Source organism: Tribolium castaneum, chromosome 3 (assembly GCF_031307605.1).
Source record: "Tribolium castaneum strain GA2 chromosome 3, icTriCast1.1, whole genome shotgun sequence".
Classification (NCBI taxonomy): domain Eukaryota; kingdom Metazoa; phylum Arthropoda; class Insecta; order Coleoptera; family Tenebrionidae; genus Tribolium; species Tribolium castaneum.
In genome coordinates this window covers 14,060,114-14,081,382 of record NC_087396.1, presented here as the reverse complement: position 1 = coordinate 14,081,382, position 21,269 = coordinate 14,060,114, and the positions used below count along the sequence as shown (strand labels likewise).

Here is a 21,269-nt window from a genome sequence, read left to right as displayed (position 1 = left end):
ACGAGTGTTAATTTAATTTTTCACTCAATTAGAGAAAAAATATTCTTGGTCCGGCCACAAGTCTTTGGAAATTTTGGAGTTGTTTGAAGTTGCCCAAAAACATTTTGAACCACTACATGAAAATTATAACGTATGTATTTATTAATAAGAAAAGGTGCTAGAAAGAAAATTGTGTTTTAATTCATAATAAATTAACAGTGAAACATGGGAGAGTTTCCAATGATTTTGATTTATCTGTTTCCTGTATAGTCATCAACTCATCACTCAGCATGGTTCTTAGTCGCTTCAGTTGTGACGGTCATCTCTTAGATAACGACACACTCGTCGTATGTTTGAGAAATGTTGACACCCTTTATAATATTTTTTTTGTTCCGTTATTTGTCATGTGATATCAATATAATCAATTATTCGTCAACAAAAATGATAACACTTAACAGTACAACTTCTTATTTCGGATATTCGATTCTTCTTCAAAAAGGCAACCCTCCAATGTAAGTGCATACAGATACCGAAATCACAGTACTACCCGATATAAATTTAGAGCCATTGTTGGCGCCCCACGAAGAAAATATTCCGGTAAACCGACAGGTGCTGTATTTAAATGTAATCTAGAAGATCTAAATTGTCAAGAATACACAAGAGTTTCACGAGAACGAGGGATTTACCCTATCGGCAAAAACGGGGATCTTTTAGGATCAGTGTTAGATGGAGATGAGGATAGAGGAGGAAGTTTTTTCGTAAAAATAGTTGCGCTTGATAGATAAGTCGTTAGCTTGTTTATATTACAGACATGTGCGCCTAGATTTATCATAAGTCCCAGCTTTGACACATATTTTACAAATGGAAGATGTTTCCATGTTAAAAACTCACAAAATATTCATGAAAACGCCGAACTTTTACTACCACTAAACGACATTAGTACGTAAAATAGTTAAATTAACTTAGAGCGCTTAAATTTTTTGTAGACCAGATTGGCACCGATAATTTTGCCCCTTTCTATGACGCTGCATTTGGAGAGTCAGGTTTCAGTATAAGATTTTTAAAAGTAAGAAATTGTGAGAAAAAATCTCCAGAAACATTACTGTAATTTTAGGAAAAAAATGAGCTGATAATTGGGGCCCCTGGTAAGTATAAATGGAACGGTGCCCTGCTCACCACTAGTGAGTCTCATTCTACACAAATATACCCAAAACGGAGCAACAAGTTTACCTCTCTTGACCATTACTATGGTAGGTAAATTTAGCTTGTGTGTTTTTGGTGTTAAAAAGTTTAAGGGTACGATGTTGCTTGGGGGCGGTTTGTAAAAAATTCAAGTGAGATATGGTACGTGTCTGGTGCCCCCAGAGGGTCCGGGCTTAAAGGCAGTGTCATTTTTTACGGAACAAACCCGCACGACTTCGAAATTAAGTCGGTGCTTTTTGGGGAGGAATTCGGATCGTACTTTGGTGCTTCCCTACTGGTGCTTCACTATGCAGGAGGGGGTGACGATATTTTAGTCGGAGCACCAATGCATGCTGGGGATTCCTGGGATGAGGGGTGTGTTTATTATTACAAGAAGAATGGCGGTGGAGTAAGTGAAAAAATACAAAAAAAACACGAAAGTATAGTGAGAGTATAACTAGCCCTATTTCCACCCTCCTGTAAAACTGTCAAGGGGAGTTTCTTCGTCACGATTTGGGACAGTTTTGGCTGATTTGGGAGACATTGACCTCGATTCTTTCCCAGGTCAGGTCATTACGTTGGGAAAAATTAAATAAAATTTGATTCTAGACTGCGCCATTTCGGCTCCGTACGAAAATTACGGCACAGGAGCCGTTTATTTGTACTTTGGCAGTAAAGAGGGATTTTCGAACGATAACTATCAACGCATTGTGCCTTCGAATTTTGCTCCGTTCTTTCCCCCAATGGATGTAAAGGGTTTTGGGCTGGGAATATCCAAAGGCGTTGACACAAAAAATAAAAAACACAACGGTATTTTTCCTCACAGTTTAAATTCAGAAACATTTTCTCTTCCAGACTTTGCAGTCGGGGCGTATAAAACCGGCCAAGTTTTTTATTTCCAATCTTACCAAATTGTTGATATCACACCTGATATGACCCCAAACATATTTACTTTGCACACTTCTACCACGAATTTTTCGGTCAAATATTGCCTGACGTTTACTTACAGAAATGGAAAAACCAAAAGTGTGTCTTTTGATACGAGCTTAGTTTTGGTAGATAGCAGGGTTGTAAATGAACGCAATGTTACACAAAGTGTTACAATTGAAGCAAAGAAACAAAATTGTAACCATCACACCGTTCGTTTAAAAGTACATATCCGGTTTTAACCGACGAAATATAACATTTAAATTTCAGAAAAATCATTTAAACCTGGAAGCTCTCACCATCCGTTTTTTGTATAAAATACAGCAACAAAATAGTTGGTTAGAAAAAATATTAAGTCTACCAATGTCCTACGACTGCGGGAATGACAACATCTGCCAAACTAACTTAACAATCACCGCAAAACAAACCGATCCGTACAAAAATAAAAACTGTTTGTTGCCAAATTATTTTTGAAACACTTTTAGAAAAATAATAATACTCGGAGTCAACAACGTACTAAGAATGAACGTTTCAATTAACAATTTTGGGGAACCAGCATATCAAACCAAACTTTACTTAAACGTTCCACCGGAAATCACCTTGATCAATTTGAGGGAATGTGATTTTAAAAACGGAAGTTATGAGTGTTTGGTGGCACAGTTATTGAATGAAACGGTTGAAAAACACTTCTTGCTAGATTTGGCCAACATTCAGCCCCAGTGGACCTTCTTGCCCATTAATTTTACCATTACTAGCATTGGGCAAGACGTCTATCCTTCCGATAACAAGCTCGAGTTGAATATTCCCATCACGACTCATAATAATCCTCGAATTACCAGGTATTAGGTGCAGTTTTTTCACCCTTTGGTAATAACTTCGACTTGCTAGTGTCTCACAACCCGACAATATTTTCCTAAATGGAACACGACGTTTAAACATCACTCATCTCTTCTTTGTGGACAATCAAGGCCCGAGTCCGCTTAATCTCACTTTGGAAATTTACATACCACAAGTAAACCTCAACGGAAGTGCTGTTTTCGAAATCGAAAGTGTTGAAGTAAGTTGTAAATTTTTCCCCAAAAATTTTTAACATTTTTGTAAGGAGTCTAGTAACGAGATTGTGAGCGAATGTATTCATTTGGACAAAAAACCACCGCTTGACTTGGCTGAAGGAAAAAATCAGGCCAATAGTACGAAAGTTTTGAGCTGTTTAGAGCCAGAAATTAATTGTACAAGTGTTATTTGTGGGACGGGATATTTGCAAAAATCGAGCCAAAATCTTGTTTTTTCGGTAAAAATATTTGTCCACACTGATTCTATAGGTTTGTTGTTTCGCCTTTTAAGTACCTAATAAAGTGATTACGATTTTAAGCACAATTAATTGGTGACAAAAATAAGCTGCTTTTGACAACCAGTGCTTATTTCACTAACGGGACAAAAATGTAAGTCTCGTGTAAATTTTGCGTAGTATTTTTCATATTTTTGTGTTTGTTGTAGGTTTTCCACATCGACAACAACCCAAATTTATGGAATTTCAAAAAATGTGAAAATACCGCTGTGGATTTATATTTGTTCAGTCGTCTTGGGACTTGTCTTGTTGCTACTATTAATATTCGGTTTATATAAAGTAAGTTGTCGTTAGAAAAAACTGATTCTAAATTACATTTGTAGTGCAACTTTTTCAAGCGCACTTATAAGGAAAAAATAGAAAGTGAGAGAATTTTCGATGATGGTGTCGCTCAATTTGAGGTGGGTAATAATTTGTTCTGTACATAAAAAAATTAATCGGAGTAATATTTTTGCCAGGTACCGTCTCATGATGAAGGTCCCGAGATTGTTGACGACTGTTAGTAAAACTTTTATTATGTACAATAAAATACAACACTTTTTAAATATGCTGATGACTGTGTGGGAGATTAGTGACTGGCGTCCCCAAACTGCTCTTAACCCTCCTGAGCTTGATCTTGTCCCTAATTTGCAAAAGCCTGGAAGACCTGTCGGACTCCTTCCGGTGCACAGGAACCTGGGTGTCCATGTGTTTCACTCTTTCTCTCTCCATTTGAACCACCGAGTACAGGTCGTAGACGAAAGCCGAGGATTTGGGCACTGGACTGGCCAAAGCCGAACTGGGAGTCCTGAACATGGACGTGTGCTGTTGGTCCCTTTCCTCGGGCGTGTCTACGTAAAATTTGGGCATGGATTGTTGCCTGATTATGGGGATTTCCTTCGGCTGGTCGATTTTCAAGTACAGACTTTTCGATAAACGTCTTTCTGCCAATGACCTGCGCCGGATTTCCGGGACGAGATTCTCGGGCTTCAAGGTTTCCAGTTTCGGTTTGTCGACACTGTCGCGGGGCTCAGGCTCCGGGTTCTGACCGGAGTTGCCCTGAAAAAAAATCCAACATTGAATAAGATATGAAATATTAATATCACTAAGGACAATGGTTGTTGTGTAACAAAGCGTAGGCTGGGAATGGCTATCTAATATTTTTCTCAACATTTAAACAATTATAATAAGTAGACGGAGTTGTTGGCTTAAATGTTTGTTGGCAGAACTGAACAATTGGCAATCCTTTATATCAGGTGTCGAAATTTAGATTTTTAGATTAGTTAAAGGGTAAATTGCTCAAAAATTGCGATAAATTTTTTCTAGTTGATAGGACTGATTGAGGATAAACAGGAATGCCACAACAATATCTAGACTTTATTATCAATTTCACACAGTAAATAACACTCACTGTAGTCAACCAAAATTTTGGGAAGTATTTTCATTTTGTGAAAAGCCAAAATACGAGTACTTATTTACTGGGCATTTCAACCCGCTCTTACTTCGTCTTCTGCCCTCTTTTCTGCCTCGATTTTCTCCCTCTCCTCCTCCTTTTTGGCGGCGTCGAAGATGGCGGGCACGCTTTTCGAGAGCTTTTCCCACCTGTTCTGCCCCAACTGCTCGTTTTCCCAGCGCAGTCTCCTGGTGGGCTGCTGCACGATGGGTTTTTCTTCGGGCAAAGGGTCGATCGTCACAACCGCTCGTCCAGCTATCACAGAAACGCTATCATAAAACGCCATATTGTCGAAGAAGTTGTTGTTTTTTTCTTCTTTTTCGGGGACTTCGTACAGAGCTATGCTTTCGTCGTAGCAAAAGCGCTTTTCTATGAGGTGCCAGTAGCATGATTCCAAGCAACTGTAACAAAAAATCGGTTTCACTTGACCCGCATGGAGTGAAATGGGACAGCCTCACGCGAAGGTAAGAGCAGATGATGACCTCAAGCTACACCCATTGGTATAAATAATTTGGATCGGATTATTATTGCTAACATTGGGGAAAATTACATTATACCTTCTCATCAAACGGCGATTAGAAAAAATTGTTAGTTCATTTCCTTGGCATGTATCACAGGAAATAATAATTGGAAAATTGTGGGGTAATTATTTTTCATCAAGAGTTGTGCAATTAAGTGTGAAGTTTACTTATGCGACTTGGAAGTTTGTGGTAAAACGTTTCATGGTTTTTGAGGATTTATTAAAATATTTCGCATTCAATGTTAATTTGCGGTGTTACAAACCGGAAATTAATTTGATGGTCCCAAGGCTGTTTTTTAAAAATATGCATTATGTTATTCGGATATAATTTTAGAAAACATCATCTTTTCTTTATAATACACTTACATAATGTCCAAGACAAAGTTTTCACACTTGGTTAACTTACAATTTAATTTTATTGCGTTTGGCAACAATGAGGTAATAATATCGTATTTGAAATCCGCTTATTAATGGTTCAATATCGCGGTAAATTATATTAATTTGAAGGACAACTAAAATAAGCCTTGAATTGACGCAAATGTGGGACTATTCAACTAATTTGTTTACTAAAATGTCCGTTGTAATTATAGTACACTTTTTAAAGAGCTGTTGTTAAAACTTCCGCTGATAATTTTTTAAAAACCGAATTACCTGTACATATTGGAACTATTTTCTTTATACAAAGCACTACAAAGGTATTGAATTTGTAATTTAAAATCAGCAAAAAATGTTTTGCAAAGCATCTAGAAAAACAATTTTTATAAAGGAAAGCAAGCAAAATTTATTTTTGAAAAATATAGCAAGGTAGTAAGTAACAAAATTGGTTAATGAAATAGTTATTTATTGTTAATACAACTTATTCGTTTTCAAAACTCATCTCTCAGTTTACGATAAATTTTGCGAATTACGTATTAAGTCTGATAATAATTACGAGGACATTATCAGGAAACGTGATAACAGCAACCTTGCAGGAAATAGTGTAACATTACTATTGCTTAAAATTCTAACAATATTATACATAATTGAGAGTCAAATTTGACTTTTTATCATATTTTGATAGATTTTGCAATGTTTTTTTTAAATTAACGAAGGGTTAACCGCACTCCAAGCTTTGTACACCAGATTTTATTTGGTCTCCTTAGATTTTCTCAGTATTTCCTCTAATTTTTTAAAATTATTTTCCATGATTTTCTCAATTTTGTCTACCGGTTTTCCCCGAGATTTACCTGGCGGATTTTAATAATAATTTCTACTTGTACACATTATAACTCGTGTCATTTCTTTCTTTTTTCATATTTTCCTTTAGAAGCAGTGAAGTCTGTTGGCTTCTGTTTAAATTTGTAAACTTGATTTAAGGCATTTAAGAATACACATTCCAATAAAGTTTGTTTGAAATATCAGTTCAGGTCAGGTCTGGTCCACATGTTTTTAACTGTTTGTAATATCACACTTGAAAACAATGATTTAAACAAGATAATCCCATAATTAATCCCCCTTGAGAGCAATAATCTGGAATGACGCTTTAGCTTAAATTAGGAATTAAAAGACGTAATTAATCATTCATAAATACGTAAACCGTTTTTTAACCGTTTTTTCTAACCGAGATTTTAATAGGTGTATTTCCCCAGCTTTAGCCTCACCTTATGGTTTAAAAATCTTTAAATACAATGTAAATTGTTAAACCAAACAAACGATGATGTGGACAAAATCAATTTAAATAACAAATACGTGAAAAATGGGTTAACAATAATTTTTATCTGGCACGTTTTTAATCTTTGTATGAATAGAAATATCTCAAATATGTATTTCAACACTTTCGGTGAAAATATTTGACAAGCAGGTAGCTTATCAGATTTTCGTAATTGTGGCATCCAGTGTTTGAAAGTGGCTTAAAGTTAAATGCAATGCAATTACTTACTACTGGAGGCATTTGCACATTCTGCTTCACCAAACACAACTCCGCATCACCAAGACACCATAATTGTCATTATTTTCAACGCTATCACTTGGAAATAATAAAGGTGATTAACAGATATGACGATAATGTTGATATAACTGTGTAATTGTCCATTTTACAATCGATGTCATCTTTACTAAATACCAAAAACGAAATTATTATAACACACCATTACTTCACCTTCGATATGGTATTTTTAATTGTGGGCTTATCGTCACGCCACGCTTTGAATTTGTTGCTGTTAGTATTAATTTTACAGTAGTAGTAGTAGTCTAGTTATAACTTGTTTTTATTTAGAGATTTTTAGAATTTTTAAATGCTTTGATGTTCACAAAGTTTGATTATTTTTAAACAAACAAAGATTTTCGTGTTTATCCTTTTTTTCTGAAGCAGGATATTGGAAAAATTTCTCCAACACTGGATAAACACTTTGTTGTATAATAAATTAGTTTTTTTTGGAAGAAAACAAACGTCGACGCTAATCAAGCTTTAATAAATTTAAAAAATTGTACAATTACAGTGAAACATTTTTTTACACCTGTTCATGGAGCGATAAAATAAAAAAATTAATTAGCGTCACAGTGCCACAATTAATTTATCGACGAATTATTTACGATTTCTGAAAAATGACATCAACTGAACTTTACTGCAGGTGCGCTTGGGTTTTTTTCCAATAACCAAATGTTTGGTAACAGTTATCACAAGTTTGCTGTTGTTAATAATTATTAATTAATTTCAAAATAGTATTACAAAAATTTTACTGTAAAATTGCTTTGATAAAATTAAAACTTTCGTAATTTCTAGATGATAAGAACTAAAAGTGTCTCGAACAACTGGTCTTGAAAGAAAAATTTTAATTTATTCAAAACGAGGAGGTGGGATACGGAAGTTAATGACCTTTCCTCGTCCTGATAACCTAGTTATATCACCATGTGGTGACCATCACTGAAATTTGGAATCATTGATTTACTTTTATTTAAAAAATAATTTTTGGGGATTAATTTCATCCAGCACAACCTGCACTTGATCTACTGTGTCACAGTCTCATATGAAATGATGTAATGGTGTGATATTTGAATCGTTAATTGGTTTCACTGCACGTGATAATCACAATATTTTCCAAACTCTTCACTCGCAACTTTCGAAACCCTTTTCAACGTGAACGAATCGCGCCAACGTCAGACACAAACTGATTCAGCTCCTATAACTCATGCTCTGACTTAATTGCAATGTTCCTATATAATTCTGACATTGAACTTATTCCTTTCACTGGCTGAGGTTTGCCTTGTTTTCTTGTAGTAATGGCAGTTTCACTACAAACCCGTGCTATTCACCTGTACCATGGTAGCAATTTAGAAAAACACAGCTTGAAGGCTTCTGCTTTTGGAAGCTTTACTTCAATCGAGGCAACAAATTGATGAAAGAAACCGAATAATTGACTTGTTTACGCAACAAATTCTGGGAATTTTATCAGATTAGCTGATGGTTAAGTAGATAAACAGCATTAAAGTTTCAAGCTTTGAGGAGTCAAATTTGAGCATCATTATCAAAAGAAGACCAGCGAATTTTCAGTTAACGACATGCAACTTCAAGTGATATTCTACGAAAAAATTTTTCGACCTGTTTTAAACGACCTAAATAGTTGTACTGTCTGCACGCAATCTAAATTTGAAAAAAACCTGAGGAAACGTATGATTACTTTTGCTGGGGTTCTGGAGACTTTCTTTCAGTTCAGTCTCTCATCTGTTTGATTGATCAAAATTTAGCACAATATCGGTATTTTTAAGCACTTTGCACACTTGTACTTCACCCAATGACTCGATCTAGAGTTCAACACACTGACCAACAGCACACTGATAAAAGCTTCTGGTGGAATATTAAAATTCTTGATATCACTGGTTTATCATTTGGTTTACGATTACTGATAGGTTGGAGTGGCCTACCTTTTGAAAAATTAAAAAAATTAAAATAAATAAAAACGAAAATTTTTACCAATGTATTATCTAATAAAAAATTCATATTGTGACTATAATACTTATACCTATTCTCTTTGAAACATTAATGCTTTTTGTTTTTATCTGATTTTAGGTACATCGTTTTGTGTTTTTTCCCTGTTACAATATTTTTTTAGATTTTTTTTGACTTGATAATTTGATAAAATATTGATAAAATAATTTTAGCAAAAATATATTATTGATGTCTTTGATATTTATTCTCTTCTCCTTATTTTTATTTATTTGTTTATTTTTCAGATTTGTTTTAAATTTAATACTTACTTATTAATGTTGAATATCACTCTTCAACCATTTTTATTGTTTTCTGCCAAAGAATATTGTGTTATATTACATTTATTTCCATTATTTATACAATTTCATTACATTGTGAAATACTCAAGTTGGTTTAGCACAGATAAAACATAAATATATAAAGCCTTTACAAACAAATTCTTTTCGAACAGCAACACAATTAATCCAATATCATCAAATGAGTGAAACAGTTTCGCACACATCATTTCAAAAAATAAATGTCGAATGATAAAGATAAAGCAAACGAATGTAATAAATCCTAGTCAATAAACCTTGAACACAATTTTTGACATTCAACATTATTTTCCATCTTCGCCACAAGAGCTTTGTTACAATTTGTTATTTTTAGTCATTATTTCTGCCCAGCTGCATGTCTATTTGCGTCAAAAAATTGTGTTAGCGGCTTGTATTACAAAAATAAACACAAAATAATTAGCTTAATATTAAATTAAAGCAAATTGAGCAAAGTGCATCAGTACTTCGATGGTTTCATTCTTCATGAAGAAAAGTTACTCAATTATTTCACCATTCTTTTCTTATCTATTCAATTGCTATCGTGCACTGGCACCCTGAAGCCTTGGTTTTTGATGATGTCCTCATATTTCGGAGGTGGTTCACAGTATTCTTCTAAAATTTAAACCTTAGATACGTTTTCGTAAAAAAAATTGGAAAACCTGTATATGGAGGGGGGGCACAAGGAAACACTCCCTGACTCACTGAGTGATTTTCAGTGTTTTCAGTGAACGTTGGATTTATGTAAATTTCAGTAAGTGAAAGTTGTGGTGATGACACATTTGTAATCCTTGCTGAAACTTTTTTTCAAAATGGTTACTCGTAAAAATTAAACTCACCTGTATACTCTCTGTCTTGTTCGTACGTTCGTCTAATCTTCTGCAATAATCCGCAGAAAGAAGCAATGAATATTATGATCAAGCCACTCAGAAGCACCAATTCTATTACCATCCTGCATGGACATTTAGGTACTTTATTGTTTTGAAATAACAGATACGTACCCCATATTGTCTGAATTTATTGTTATCAAAACTCATCGATTTTATAAATCAATAGATTAGATAAGAATGGTCGTGTTCATCAAAGCAGAAAAGGCTTTATACATTTACACTTTTGGAGGAAATCACCTCTGAAGTGAAAACCATCTAAACAAACCAAACTTAGGTTTAATTCAATAGATTTGAAAATACGTACCCCAACTTTTACATCGTTAACAGACAAGTCAAAGAGCTTTCGTAGGACCTCACTCACTTTTCCTCTAGCCCATACTTAGGTGAACTAAAGCAAGTTTAAGTTTAAGCAATTACATATGTTATTCCCGATGTTGTAAATTATTAGGATAAAGAAACCATTGTTTTTTTAAGCGTAACGTTGTTTGCTTAATGATAAGTGTGTTTTGTTCGATTTTAATTCATTTAAAAAAGATTTCGTTGTAATCTTCTCATCTGATTTAAGCAGTGGCTAGGAATTTTATTGTTCCAGGTATTTGTTTTGTCTTATTTTTAAACTGTCTTGTCTGTAGTTATCCCGTTTCACACGATTTTGCTTTTAACGTGATTGACAGCAAATCAGAACGACCAGAACTCAAAAAACTGCGTTTTGCGTCTAGAAACACTTTTGATTAAATCTTCAAACTGTGGACAAATTTAAAATACATATTTGCTAATGACGACATTAAAATTAAGATAATGAAAAGGCAAACACTTAAAAACCAGTTACTGCAGCTCGCTAACAATACTAAAAACTGTAATAAACATTAGTTAATAGATTTGTCAAAATACCAAAAAGATAATATCTTTCATCTCCCCAATAAAAAAATTAATTCTAATCAAAATTTGCGTTACCTTTTGTTAGTTTGGTGATGGCAGGAATAGAAACTCGAAATTCATTTTAAATATAATACTATATTAAAAAATCTTCTGAGATTTTCTCATACACTTAAAAATAAGTCCTCACATATCAGAAACGAGTACATTCACAACCAGTCTCTCACACTTATCACAAGGTTTTCGAAAATATACAATATATACAGGTTGAGTCTAAACTTAGTTCATTGTTGGTTCGCGGTACTAGTACTAGTACTAGTGGGAGTGACAGTCGTTTTTGGTACAGCAGCTACTGCAGTATTGTTGTTATTGGCTGCAGCAATTCTCATTGCTTCTTCGTAAGTAGGAGGATCTGAAATGACCTTCATTTTAGGCAAGTTTGAGTAGAAAACGCTAAACTTACCATCGTTGTACTTGTTTGTTTCGTTTATCGTGAAATGTTCTAAGGAGACATGATTATCATGTGTTGGCCATTGTCCTTGTTCTTGTCCTTGCACGCGACTGCTTATGTTATAAACGTCCTCCTGCTGATTAGCTGCAATGAAAAAATCCGTCAAAATCAGTGTGAGCCACGGGTGCAAGCCTCACTGTCATTTTGAAACACTAATCTGTACGATTTACGGTCATTTGTTGCGACTCTCCATTGCAGAAAAACATACAAAATAAATAGTGAGACTATAAAAATTAGAAAAAGCACAGTGGGGAACGAAACATCGAACATTTGTAGCCTATTGTTTACTGGAGACTGATTCCAAGTTAACAACTTGTGATTTTTGAAGTTTGTTGTTTGTTTTTAAAATTAATAGAGATAAACAGTATTTACCGAGGACACTTCGACTATAATTATTCGACTAAATTGTCTGGTTTTATCGCAAGGTCGGATAACTTTCCAAAATCAAAGATCTTCTTACCTTGATTAGGCCTATTTTTGCAACAGTACTTTAAACAGAAAGCCCAAACGAAGCAACCGACACAAGCCACTCCTGTGATCGAAACAGCAATCAAAGTTGTTGCCATTTTCACAATCACGATCTTTTATCGCCAAATTCGGATGAGTGGACTACATTACTAGTGATTTTTAGATAAATGCGTCAATGTAAAGCAGATAAGTGTTGAGCGGAAAATGTTGATGGTTTGAACTAAACTTTGCCAAACATTCGTGCCTTACATATTTATGAACACATTTACATTTCTACTAAATAAAAAATAATTTCCATTTCCTCGATATTTCACGATTCAAGTCGTAACAATGAATAAATGATTCACCCTTTCTATTTTAGGAAGACAACCAGAATTTATGACAAGATTTTGAAATTTTTTAACACTTGAGTTTTTCGTTAAAATACTTACTGCGCATGAATTCGTTTCGTACTCGACGTCTTATTTGATTTCTGCGCCGTTTTTTTGAACATGAAGAGCGAGTAAATAATTTTATAAAGATAAAACACAAAACACAAATAAAAAGTACTATAAAGGCAGTAATGCCATGTTCGATGGAGGACATCCTCTGCCAAGTAATAATTAAGAGCAATTGATTTATGTTAGTAATCTTATCGAATTTTGTTCGTAATTATCTTTGATTTTAGGAAACAATAGCTTGGAAGTAAGCAGTAAAGTATGCATTTGTGTTATTTTAAAACGTCTCAAGCTAAAAATAGATTTTCGTTGGGCAATAGATTTTCTTTGAAATTTTTAATTGTTTTCCCAAACCGTGGTAAATTATACTTCTGAACTGTTTATGCAAAATCAGCAAAATTTACAGAATTTATAAATATTTCCTATTTTAAGTAGCTCTCGTGTGCTCTACTCCAATCTAATTTATTCTTAACGATTTTAACGAAAATAATCTATATTTAGTCGACGTCTACAATTACGATCATTATCACGATTTTTGAATGTATTTTTTATTGATTATGCCATTGTTCTGTTTAATCAAGACGTATGAACAAATTTCAACAGCAACAACACTTACCACGAGAATGTTAATTACCACACTAATTCTTATCAGAAGTGACTGTAAGTGTTATTAATTAATTGAGGGGCAATGTACAACAATAATAAAAAATCAGGTGAGTAAAAGGTAAAAAAATTCTCCACCAAATTAATAAAAATTAAAAATAGTACAAAAAAAGTGGATATTTTCTTTTTCATTTTCGCATGAAAACCCAAATTCTTGAATTTATTCTCCGATCTTTATTGATGAAATAATAAGAATTCTTCTTGTGAAAATTAAGGTAGAATTTTAGTTTTTTTATTTCTTGTTTTTTTTTTTCAAAACTTCACCACTATGACACGTTTATCTTTGTGTCTAATTCAATATTTCTAAAATTAAAAATTGTATTTAATTGGTACCGACAGGATGGACTTGATATTATTCACAATCGAACTTTGTTATCAGACCAAACAGATAAGAGAAACAGTTCGGAAACCGAGTTGAACATTTTCTTCATTTTTAGTAAAAACCTTGACAAATGGTAGACTATTATGGTCACTTACACGCTAGAACTATTCTTCTGTGTCTTTCTGCAAGTGCTGCCCTTCTGGCACGGTCTCGTGTCCCAGCTTTCTTGCTCCGATACAAAGCTTTGCAACATATTGCCATAAACGATATACAGAACCCAAAAACTGCAATCACAGCGACGGCAGTCTCACCATTATCACCCATGATGGGGTTAAGTAGTAACTAAAGTGACTTGATATCAAAAATACATGCGAAACGTTGATCTACCTTATCAATCAAGCAAAGCAAATTATCTTATCACAAGTTATTCCACCAAAAGCTTGTTATATTTTATTATTTCTATTTTTACAGACGGTATTGATTGGTTTTTTGTTGTCTTAAAATTAGTATGATGAAAAAAGGGTATGAAATTAAATACACACGGTATGTACCAAAAATCTCGTATGAACTCAAAAGAGACTAAAAAATATGTATTTAGGGGTCGGTATTGAGTGGTTTTAATCTTAAGCATAAATTGACGTATATTTAAAACGAGACACAGGAAATGTCGATCTGTTAAGATAAACATGATGCAACAAATCTTTATCTATGGTGAACAGCTATTTTAAGCCATATCTATAGCCTTAAATTGAAGGTAAATACTGGTTTCCTTTCCGCCTCGTAAAATTGTTAATACAACACTAAATGTATCAGTAAATGAGTAATATGAGGAAAAATTACAAACACTGGCGTTGAAGAAAGACCTAAGATTGTAATATTTTTTAAAACATTTCATTGCCTCGAAAACAACTTTTTTGTTCTTCACCCACGTATTCACCTTTTTGACTAATTAATTGTCTCTTGATTTATTTTTGGAGCCATTTGATTGAATGAATGAAGATTGTTACAAAAAACTCTACAAACAAGTTAATCCCCCGGCACTTAAAGGCAAACCGTTAAACACTTTGTCACACACAGTACGGTTGAAAATTGTTTAATTTTATGGTGTTACCATGTTTGGAAAACACATGTTCACACGTACTAATCTCAAAAGCACGAAAACAAAGAAAATTATAATGGTAATGTGACAAAAATAACTTCTTCGTGTAGGTACTTTGTTTTAACAGAATAATCCTTTGTTTCAGAGGTTCATTGCATTTTTATTTTGTGCTGGGTATAGCTGGGTTTTAGTCTTTTGCAAATAGATTAATCTTTTTGTTGATAAAAGTCTGAGAATAGGTACCTCATACAATGTATTGTAATTTAGTGTTGGCACTTGTTGAAGTCATCAACATTACCAATCCAATGAATATGTCTTTAAACTTGTGAATGGTATCCAGTATCAAAATTCGCGAAAACTCACTTAGGACAATTTGTCCGCCCCTGTTAATATAGCGTCGGTGTCGGGTTGCTTCCTCTATTGTGGTGTTATTTTGCAGGTCTTTTTGTCGAAAACATGTCACTATTAGCACTGCTAACACAATCAGTATTAGAACCACAGCAACAATGTAAATAACGAATGATTCCGCGACCATTTCTCACATTTGAGATCACTTCAGTTTCACTAAATGTGGGTTTGCATGGATTATAGACGAACGCGTAAATTTACTAAAACTGTAGGTATTATAGATAAGATAAAATATACCTATGAAGATTATAATTATGAGAAATTTATGGCTTTATTTGTAAAACTCGCTGTTCAAATGCTTAAAAGCTTACGCACGGAAACTCTCCCATTAATCAATATATCAATTTTGACGTCAATTGATTTGGTACGATATAAATAATTACAACTGGTCTTACCTGAGACTTCAAGTAAATCTCTTTCATCAGTCTTATATTTATATGGGTTAGGGCAGACACAAGTCATCAAACACAAGGCAAAGAAACAAAGTATTAGAAACGGAATACCGAAACATATAAAATACTCGAACTCGAACATAATAACAAAAGCAACTCTTTCACGGATGTTGTGCTTTAAAATAAACGTTTTCTGCATAAGACGTTTATCTTATCTTAATTACAAACAAACAAAAATGTTTTTGGTCATTGTTGTAAATCAGTATGTTTTTACTTTCCCCAAAATTGGTTCGTAGTTAAAAAAATTAACTCGGTGCTCTGTTGTTGTAAATAATCATACTTAGAAAAGTAGTAGGAAGGAAAATAAAAAAAATCTAGATTTCTATCAATATTTGATTTATTTGCCTACCCCATTGGAAAAAAATTCGAGGAAAAACTATTTAATTTTTACTGAATTCAACGGCCTTACTCACATTTTCCACAATTTATACCCAAAAATTAAATTGAAGCACTAGTAACTACAAGTTCTTATAGTACAATTTTATTACTCTCTTGATATCATCAATTTCGTTATCTAATCAAATTAAATCAAATGATTACAAAGTTACTTTGGCATCAGTTAAGTATTACACGTATGGTCACACAAAAAAATTAATAACCAATTATTTTCTTCTCATGGCATCGTCATTTGAAAAAATTAGAAATTTCTAGATAAATGTGTAGTAATTATAACGTTGGTTAAATTTAATGAACAGTTAAAATTACTCGTTAGTCCTTACTATGATTATAACTTATAACAATCGTTTCTGTGGATTTATTCTACCAATAAATTTAACTGAGGTTGGTGAAACCGACCCTTATTAGTAGTAATTTTATAAATCTAGTACTTATTAGGTACTGCAACCCGTAACTTTTTGCAATTTGTAAAAAAATTAATTCTAAGTTTTAAATATCGTCCAACCTAAGCTATGTTTAGTTAATTTCGTAAATTGTTATCGCAAAGCGGAATAAAAATTGTATTATCTTCGATATCTTTTATTAATGAACTGGATTTGTAAGATAGACAGAAACAACAAATTCGTGATGATCAACTCGTTTTTAAGGATTTTTTAATTACACTGTCTATGTATCACTTTTCCCTTCCCAAATAATTGCTCTTTTACTGCTAATAATTAACAATCAGCTAATATTATGTTAACCTTAGACTAGAAAATTGCATCATTCCATATTCCCCCAAGTTCATAACATAATTATCGTATCAGTCTCCAAATGAGAGTTTTTTAAATAATTTTTGAAATAAAGTGCCCAATTGAAATAATTTTTGTGTTGTCCATTTTGTAAAAAAGAAAAGAATGAAGTTAACTAATAAACAATCATGACGTCCCTAATTTTGTTTACGCATCACGAGACAAAAACAAAAATTATGAACCTGGAATACTTGCCTGCAAGTCTCTCCTGAAGGTTCATTTTGAACAGCCTTTTCTTAAATTGTAAGTATTTCCTTATACCTAGTACCAAAGTCACCAAAACCACAATTACAATAATAAAACCAATTTGATCTTCGTGATCGACCATTTTTCTTCAATATGATCAAAATCATGTCAAATTTAACCGCGTACTAAACTTCTGCAAGTTAGCAGCGGAATTCTTAATAAAACTATATTTATTCAGGGGGCTTTATTGTAAATAACTATCATGATAAGATAATTTTAACAATACCCCAAGTTCATCTAAAGACATGTTTGTTAATAAAGCCATAAAATTAAACGATTTAAAGCCTTACTCAGAATAGATATTAAATAAAAAGATTAAAAATTGTTATTAATTACTAAATAAATCAAATGTACGAAAACATTTCAAAATCAGGAGCAATGTACCCGCTTACATTTTTGTTTTTTTAAGTTGTAGCTAGGCAACACAAAATACAACAGGTTTAAACAAAACGGCGCGGGGGCAAAATAATTAACTAAATGGTCAACATTCATTAAAATATGTTCGAAATAATTGTACCCGTCTAAACCTGACTGATTAGTGATTACCTAACTATAAAAATTTCCACTAGCAAACACCACCGATGTGAGAATGTTCTGATTTATTGATTATTGACAAGATGCGATAATTGATGAAAAATAAAAACACTTACTGTAGAATTTTTACTATAATTTGCCAAAAATAACAAAAAAAATGTCAATTTTTCGAAAAAATCCCATGAGAGCGTCTGCCACCTTTAGCATTGAAAAAATGTTATCAGTTATCATCCAAACAAATCTGTTTGTTTTTTAAACAATGCGATTTTATCTTATCTATAGAACGATTTGACGTAAGAAATGAACATTCAAAAAGTATTTACAATAAAAAAGCTTACCGTCCTTTTGACCACCTTGTTGATAACTACGTCTACAAGAACACAAAATGTGTATGAAAAATAAAGCAACACATAATCCAAAGAACACAGCTTCGAACAGCATTTTTTATCACTGCTGTAATTTTCATGCGATGTTGCCTCGAAGTTGTTCTAACAATTAATAAACTTGTTATAAATGTGAAACGGTTTTTTATGAAAAGTGCCTGAGCAAACTTGACGATGTAATCTGTTAATTGTTATCCTTTTTGAACGAAAATAACGACGGTGATGTTTGACCATCATTATGCGAAAATGCCGAAAAATATTATTTCGTCTCTTTAAGGCGGTGTTTACCTTACCAGAGAGCAAAACAATTCGATTAGCATTTGATTAAAAGGTTGAAAGATGTGGAATCTGATGTAATCCATCAATCTTGATTACAAACAATTGAACTGAAAACAGCTACTAGAGTTATTGAGTTATTCAAAAATTTGATAAGAGATTAGTGATTCAATAAAAATCACTTCATCTAAAACAAATGCTCGGAAATGTAGCATGTACTTTGACTGGCAATGGAGTACTGGGAAAGTGCACTAATTTTAGTAGGAATAGTGTTTGTGATTACGCAAGTGACAAAAATTTGTCGAGACTGTGAGGAACTTTTTAAATAAAATAACAACTGCTCCAACTTTTGTATATTTCAGTTGGTCCGAAAAGCCAGCATCAAAGGCAACAACATCAACATGCGACTAATATCTACACTGTCGAAGATGATTTTTACATCATAGGTGGGTAATTTTTCAATTTTAATTGAAATTACAATAGTTTCATTTAGATGGTTTTGGAGAAAATGTACCAGATTTTCCACCACCTCCTTACACAGAAACTTGTAATTCTTATGGTTTGGATTTTCCTCCTGAGTACGATCCTCCACCAGATTACAGTTGTGTAGTTGAAGTGGATAGAACCATTACAACTGAATCTCGTTGAAATGATATTAGGACCAAAAAATCATACATAGTTTTGTTGAAAACGCTTTTCTGTACTTTATAAGTATTTTTATATATATATTTTTTATTATTTGTTGAGTTTTTCTGGTGTGTATTTGAGTGACTAATAAACAATGACTTGTTTCTTGTCGTTACAGATTGATTAACTTCTTGTTCCCACCCAAAAGTGAGTGTCCCAACCAAAAGAACCACACAACCTTGAGTTTTGTGTTTAACCCATGACACGTGACTAACTCAGTTCACCTGTAGCTTGCGCATTGAAGTGTAAAGTCAGTGTGGGCTAGTTTAAAATTGATGTTTATATGACTCTTAATCGATTTTTAGTAATAAAGACGTGTATGTTTCCAAGTGATTAATGAAAATATGTCGTGTGAAGAAAAATTTGAGATTACCACCACAAACTAACTACATATTTTGTAGTAAGTATATTTAGAAAAACTGAATGGACTTAAATTGCTCTGATTCAAAATTTTAAGTTTTACAGGAAGATCTTTATCTCAATACTATCTAATCTGTTGAAAAGATCTAATCAGAATATGTATTGGTAGTTGTTGTCTGTAGATGCAAAAAAATGGTTTAAGCAGATATGTACTAAATAGTTTGCCAGTACCTTGTACCACAGGACATTTTAATTGTTCCCCACATCAGATATTCTTAAAATATTTTTTTTAATCAACAATACGCTTAAAGTGAGTATTGTATTAATATTAGTGTTAGCCATTTTTTACGAAACAATGAAACAAATGTTTGTTTTTTGTTAAAACATTATTCGAACGTATAGGTAAGTGCATTGGAAGTTCCTTTACCTCTGTGTCACAATGGATGTTTTTACATAAATAAATTTAGTTCTTAACGGTTGAAATATTTTGCGCTACATCTAGCAGTTAGCTAGATGTAACTAAAAGTAACACTTTTAATTAAGAATATTTTTATTTTTATGTCAAAAATGTTTGCAACTTTAGAAACAACACATTTTTCCATTTGGTTCAATCAAATTTCGGCGCACTTTTGGTCTCCGCTTTATCACACAGCGATAAGAGCAATTGGAAATACAATTACTGCATCACACTACAGTTGATCCATTTATGATGCGAGTAAAATCCCATAATGTGCCCATGTTTTACATTTAGAATGGAGCAAGATTATATTAGATAAAATTTTGTTGTCTCAGTTGTGTGATATAAAATGATAAGAATTAAAAGTGGGCTCAGTTTCAGATTACAATGATTAATCATCAGCAGCGAGAAAAATAATGGATTCTGGTTATTATGTATATGTCTTGGTAACTATAATCGTTATCGCACTCATGTGTCTCCTATCAGTTATAGCTTGCAGAAGGGGTAAGTACAGTAATCATTTATTTGCACATAGTTCGTAATTGCCAAAACTTTTAGTTAAAAGAAAGACTGTAACGCAAATGGCGACAACAAATATTTACACAGTGCCTGCAAATTACAGTGCATGTGATATAAATTACACACATCCCCCTCAAAATCCCGGTAAGTATTGTACCTACTCACGCTACGTGAGTTACGTGGGTTAAATTACTCAAATTGGTGTGTAAATTTTAGCCGCGTCTAGTACAGCAAATTTGGGACATCACAGGATTTCAAGCCAAGGGGATCGTTTTGCAGTTCCTGTTGATTTACTTCCACCAGATTTCGGTAACTTTTGAAAATCAATAAGAATAAAAATAACTGTTTATTTTGCAGATTACACAGCTCCAGGCGTTGAATATAAAGACAATTATGTCTTAGTTAAAGATCTGACTGTAATAAACACGCCTGCAATTGATGAATATCAAAAACAGGCACCTTATAATCCAAATTTTCAATAATTATTCTGAATTAACATTTATGTATTTATTATTTAAGAAGATATACAAGTTTTTAATGAATTTTAGAAATAAAAAAATGCGAGATTAAGTATAAGTACCTTATTATACACATTATTATTTTTAATAAAAACTAATAAAAAATTCGGTAGTTATATTTTGGGTATAAAGGATTCCTTTATAAAATTATACGAATACAATTTACGGTGATTATTAATTTGTAGATAATTACATGGAGATCAAACTCCCAATTTTAAAATGTTGTAGCTGCATTGGCAATTTAAAAATATTAAAAGCCGGTTCATAGAAAGCTTTGTTAAAATTTAATTCGTTGTTAAAAGTTAATAGACCA

At 32.9% G+C, this 21,269-nt stretch overlaps 5 protein-coding genes across 14 annotated transcripts; 2 read left to right on the top strand and 3 right to left on the bottom strand.

The window, feature by feature from the left end:
* The first annotated feature begins 285 nt into the window (after nt 1-285).
* Nucleotides 286-20,427, top strand: LOC664373 (integrin alpha-PS4). The gene is made up of 23 exons (XM_008197688.3): nt 286-491; nt 542-737; nt 789-918; nt 966-1,045; nt 1,094-1,229; nt 1,275-1,570; nt 1,623-1,725; nt 1,771-1,971; nt 2,017-2,312; nt 2,359-2,522; nt 2,574-2,927; nt 2,977-3,145; nt 3,191-3,410; nt 3,461-3,530; nt 3,586-3,715; nt 3,760-3,837; nt 3,895-5,332; nt 18,778-18,861; nt 18,909-19,170; nt 19,221-19,352; nt 19,408-19,502; nt 19,560-19,772; nt 20,295-20,427. Exons 1-17 carry the CDS (start codon nt 340-342, stop codon nt 3,937-3,939), a joined length of 2,820 nt encoding a protein of 939 aa, XP_008195910.1. The 5' UTR covers nt 286-339; the 3' UTR covers nt 3,940-5,332; nt 18,778-18,861; nt 18,909-19,170; nt 19,221-19,352; nt 19,408-19,502; nt 19,560-19,772; nt 20,295-20,427.
* LOC103313705 (uncharacterized protein) lies at nt 3,934-8,977 on the bottom strand. Of its 4 annotated transcripts, none has more exons than XM_008197689.3 (4): nt 8,363-8,977; nt 7,307-7,481; nt 4,918-5,269; nt 3,934-4,474 (listed from the first exon to the last, which is right to left on the bottom strand). In XM_008197689.3, exons 2-4 carry the CDS (start codon nt 7,324-7,326, stop codon nt 3,977-3,979), a joined length of 870 nt encoding a protein of 289 aa, XP_008195911.1. In that variant the 5' UTR covers nt 7,327-7,481; nt 8,363-8,977; the 3' UTR covers nt 3,934-3,976. The 4 variants fall into 4 exon arrangements, with proteins under 4 accessions (XP_008195911.1, XP_008195912.1, XP_064212030.1 ...); XM_008197690.3 differs by having other exon boundaries at nt 8,457-8,977; XM_064355960.1 differs by lacking the exon at nt 8,363-8,977 and having other exon boundaries at nt 7,307-7,916.
* LOC103313706 (uncharacterized) lies at nt 9,676-10,805 on the bottom strand. The gene is made up of 4 exons (XM_008197692.3): nt 10,665-10,805; nt 10,503-10,615; nt 10,326-10,457; nt 9,676-10,278 (listed from the first exon to the last, which is right to left on the bottom strand). Exons 1-4 carry the CDS (start codon nt 10,667-10,669, stop codon nt 10,196-10,198), a joined length of 333 nt encoding a protein of 110 aa, XP_008195914.1. The 5' UTR covers nt 10,670-10,805; the 3' UTR covers nt 9,676-10,195.
* On the bottom strand, nt 11,548-18,254 carry LOC664363 (hypothetical protein). Of its 7 annotated transcripts, none has more exons than XM_008197699.3 (3): nt 18,095-18,254; nt 11,893-12,024; nt 11,548-11,841 (listed from the first exon to the last, which is right to left on the bottom strand). In XM_008197699.3, exons 1-3 carry the CDS (start codon nt 18,195-18,197, stop codon nt 11,714-11,716), a joined length of 363 nt encoding a protein of 120 aa, XP_008195921.1. In that variant the 5' UTR covers nt 18,198-18,254; the 3' UTR covers nt 11,548-11,713. The 7 variants fall into 7 exon arrangements, with proteins under 7 accessions (XP_008195921.1, XP_008195918.1, XP_064212031.1 ...); XM_008197696.3 differs by lacking the exon at nt 18,095-18,254 and adding an exon at nt 17,172-17,365; XM_064355961.1 differs by lacking the exon at nt 18,095-18,254 and adding an exon at nt 15,733-15,915.
* Nucleotides 20,093-21,008, top strand: LOC103313707 (uncharacterized). The gene is made up of 4 exons (XM_015981902.2): nt 20,093-20,423; nt 20,478-20,582; nt 20,655-20,747; nt 20,796-21,008. Exons 1-4 carry the CDS (start codon nt 20,336-20,338, stop codon nt 20,918-20,920), a joined length of 411 nt encoding a protein of 136 aa, XP_015837388.1. The 5' UTR covers nt 20,093-20,335; the 3' UTR covers nt 20,921-21,008.
* Nucleotides 21,009-21,269: the final 261 nt, after the last annotated feature.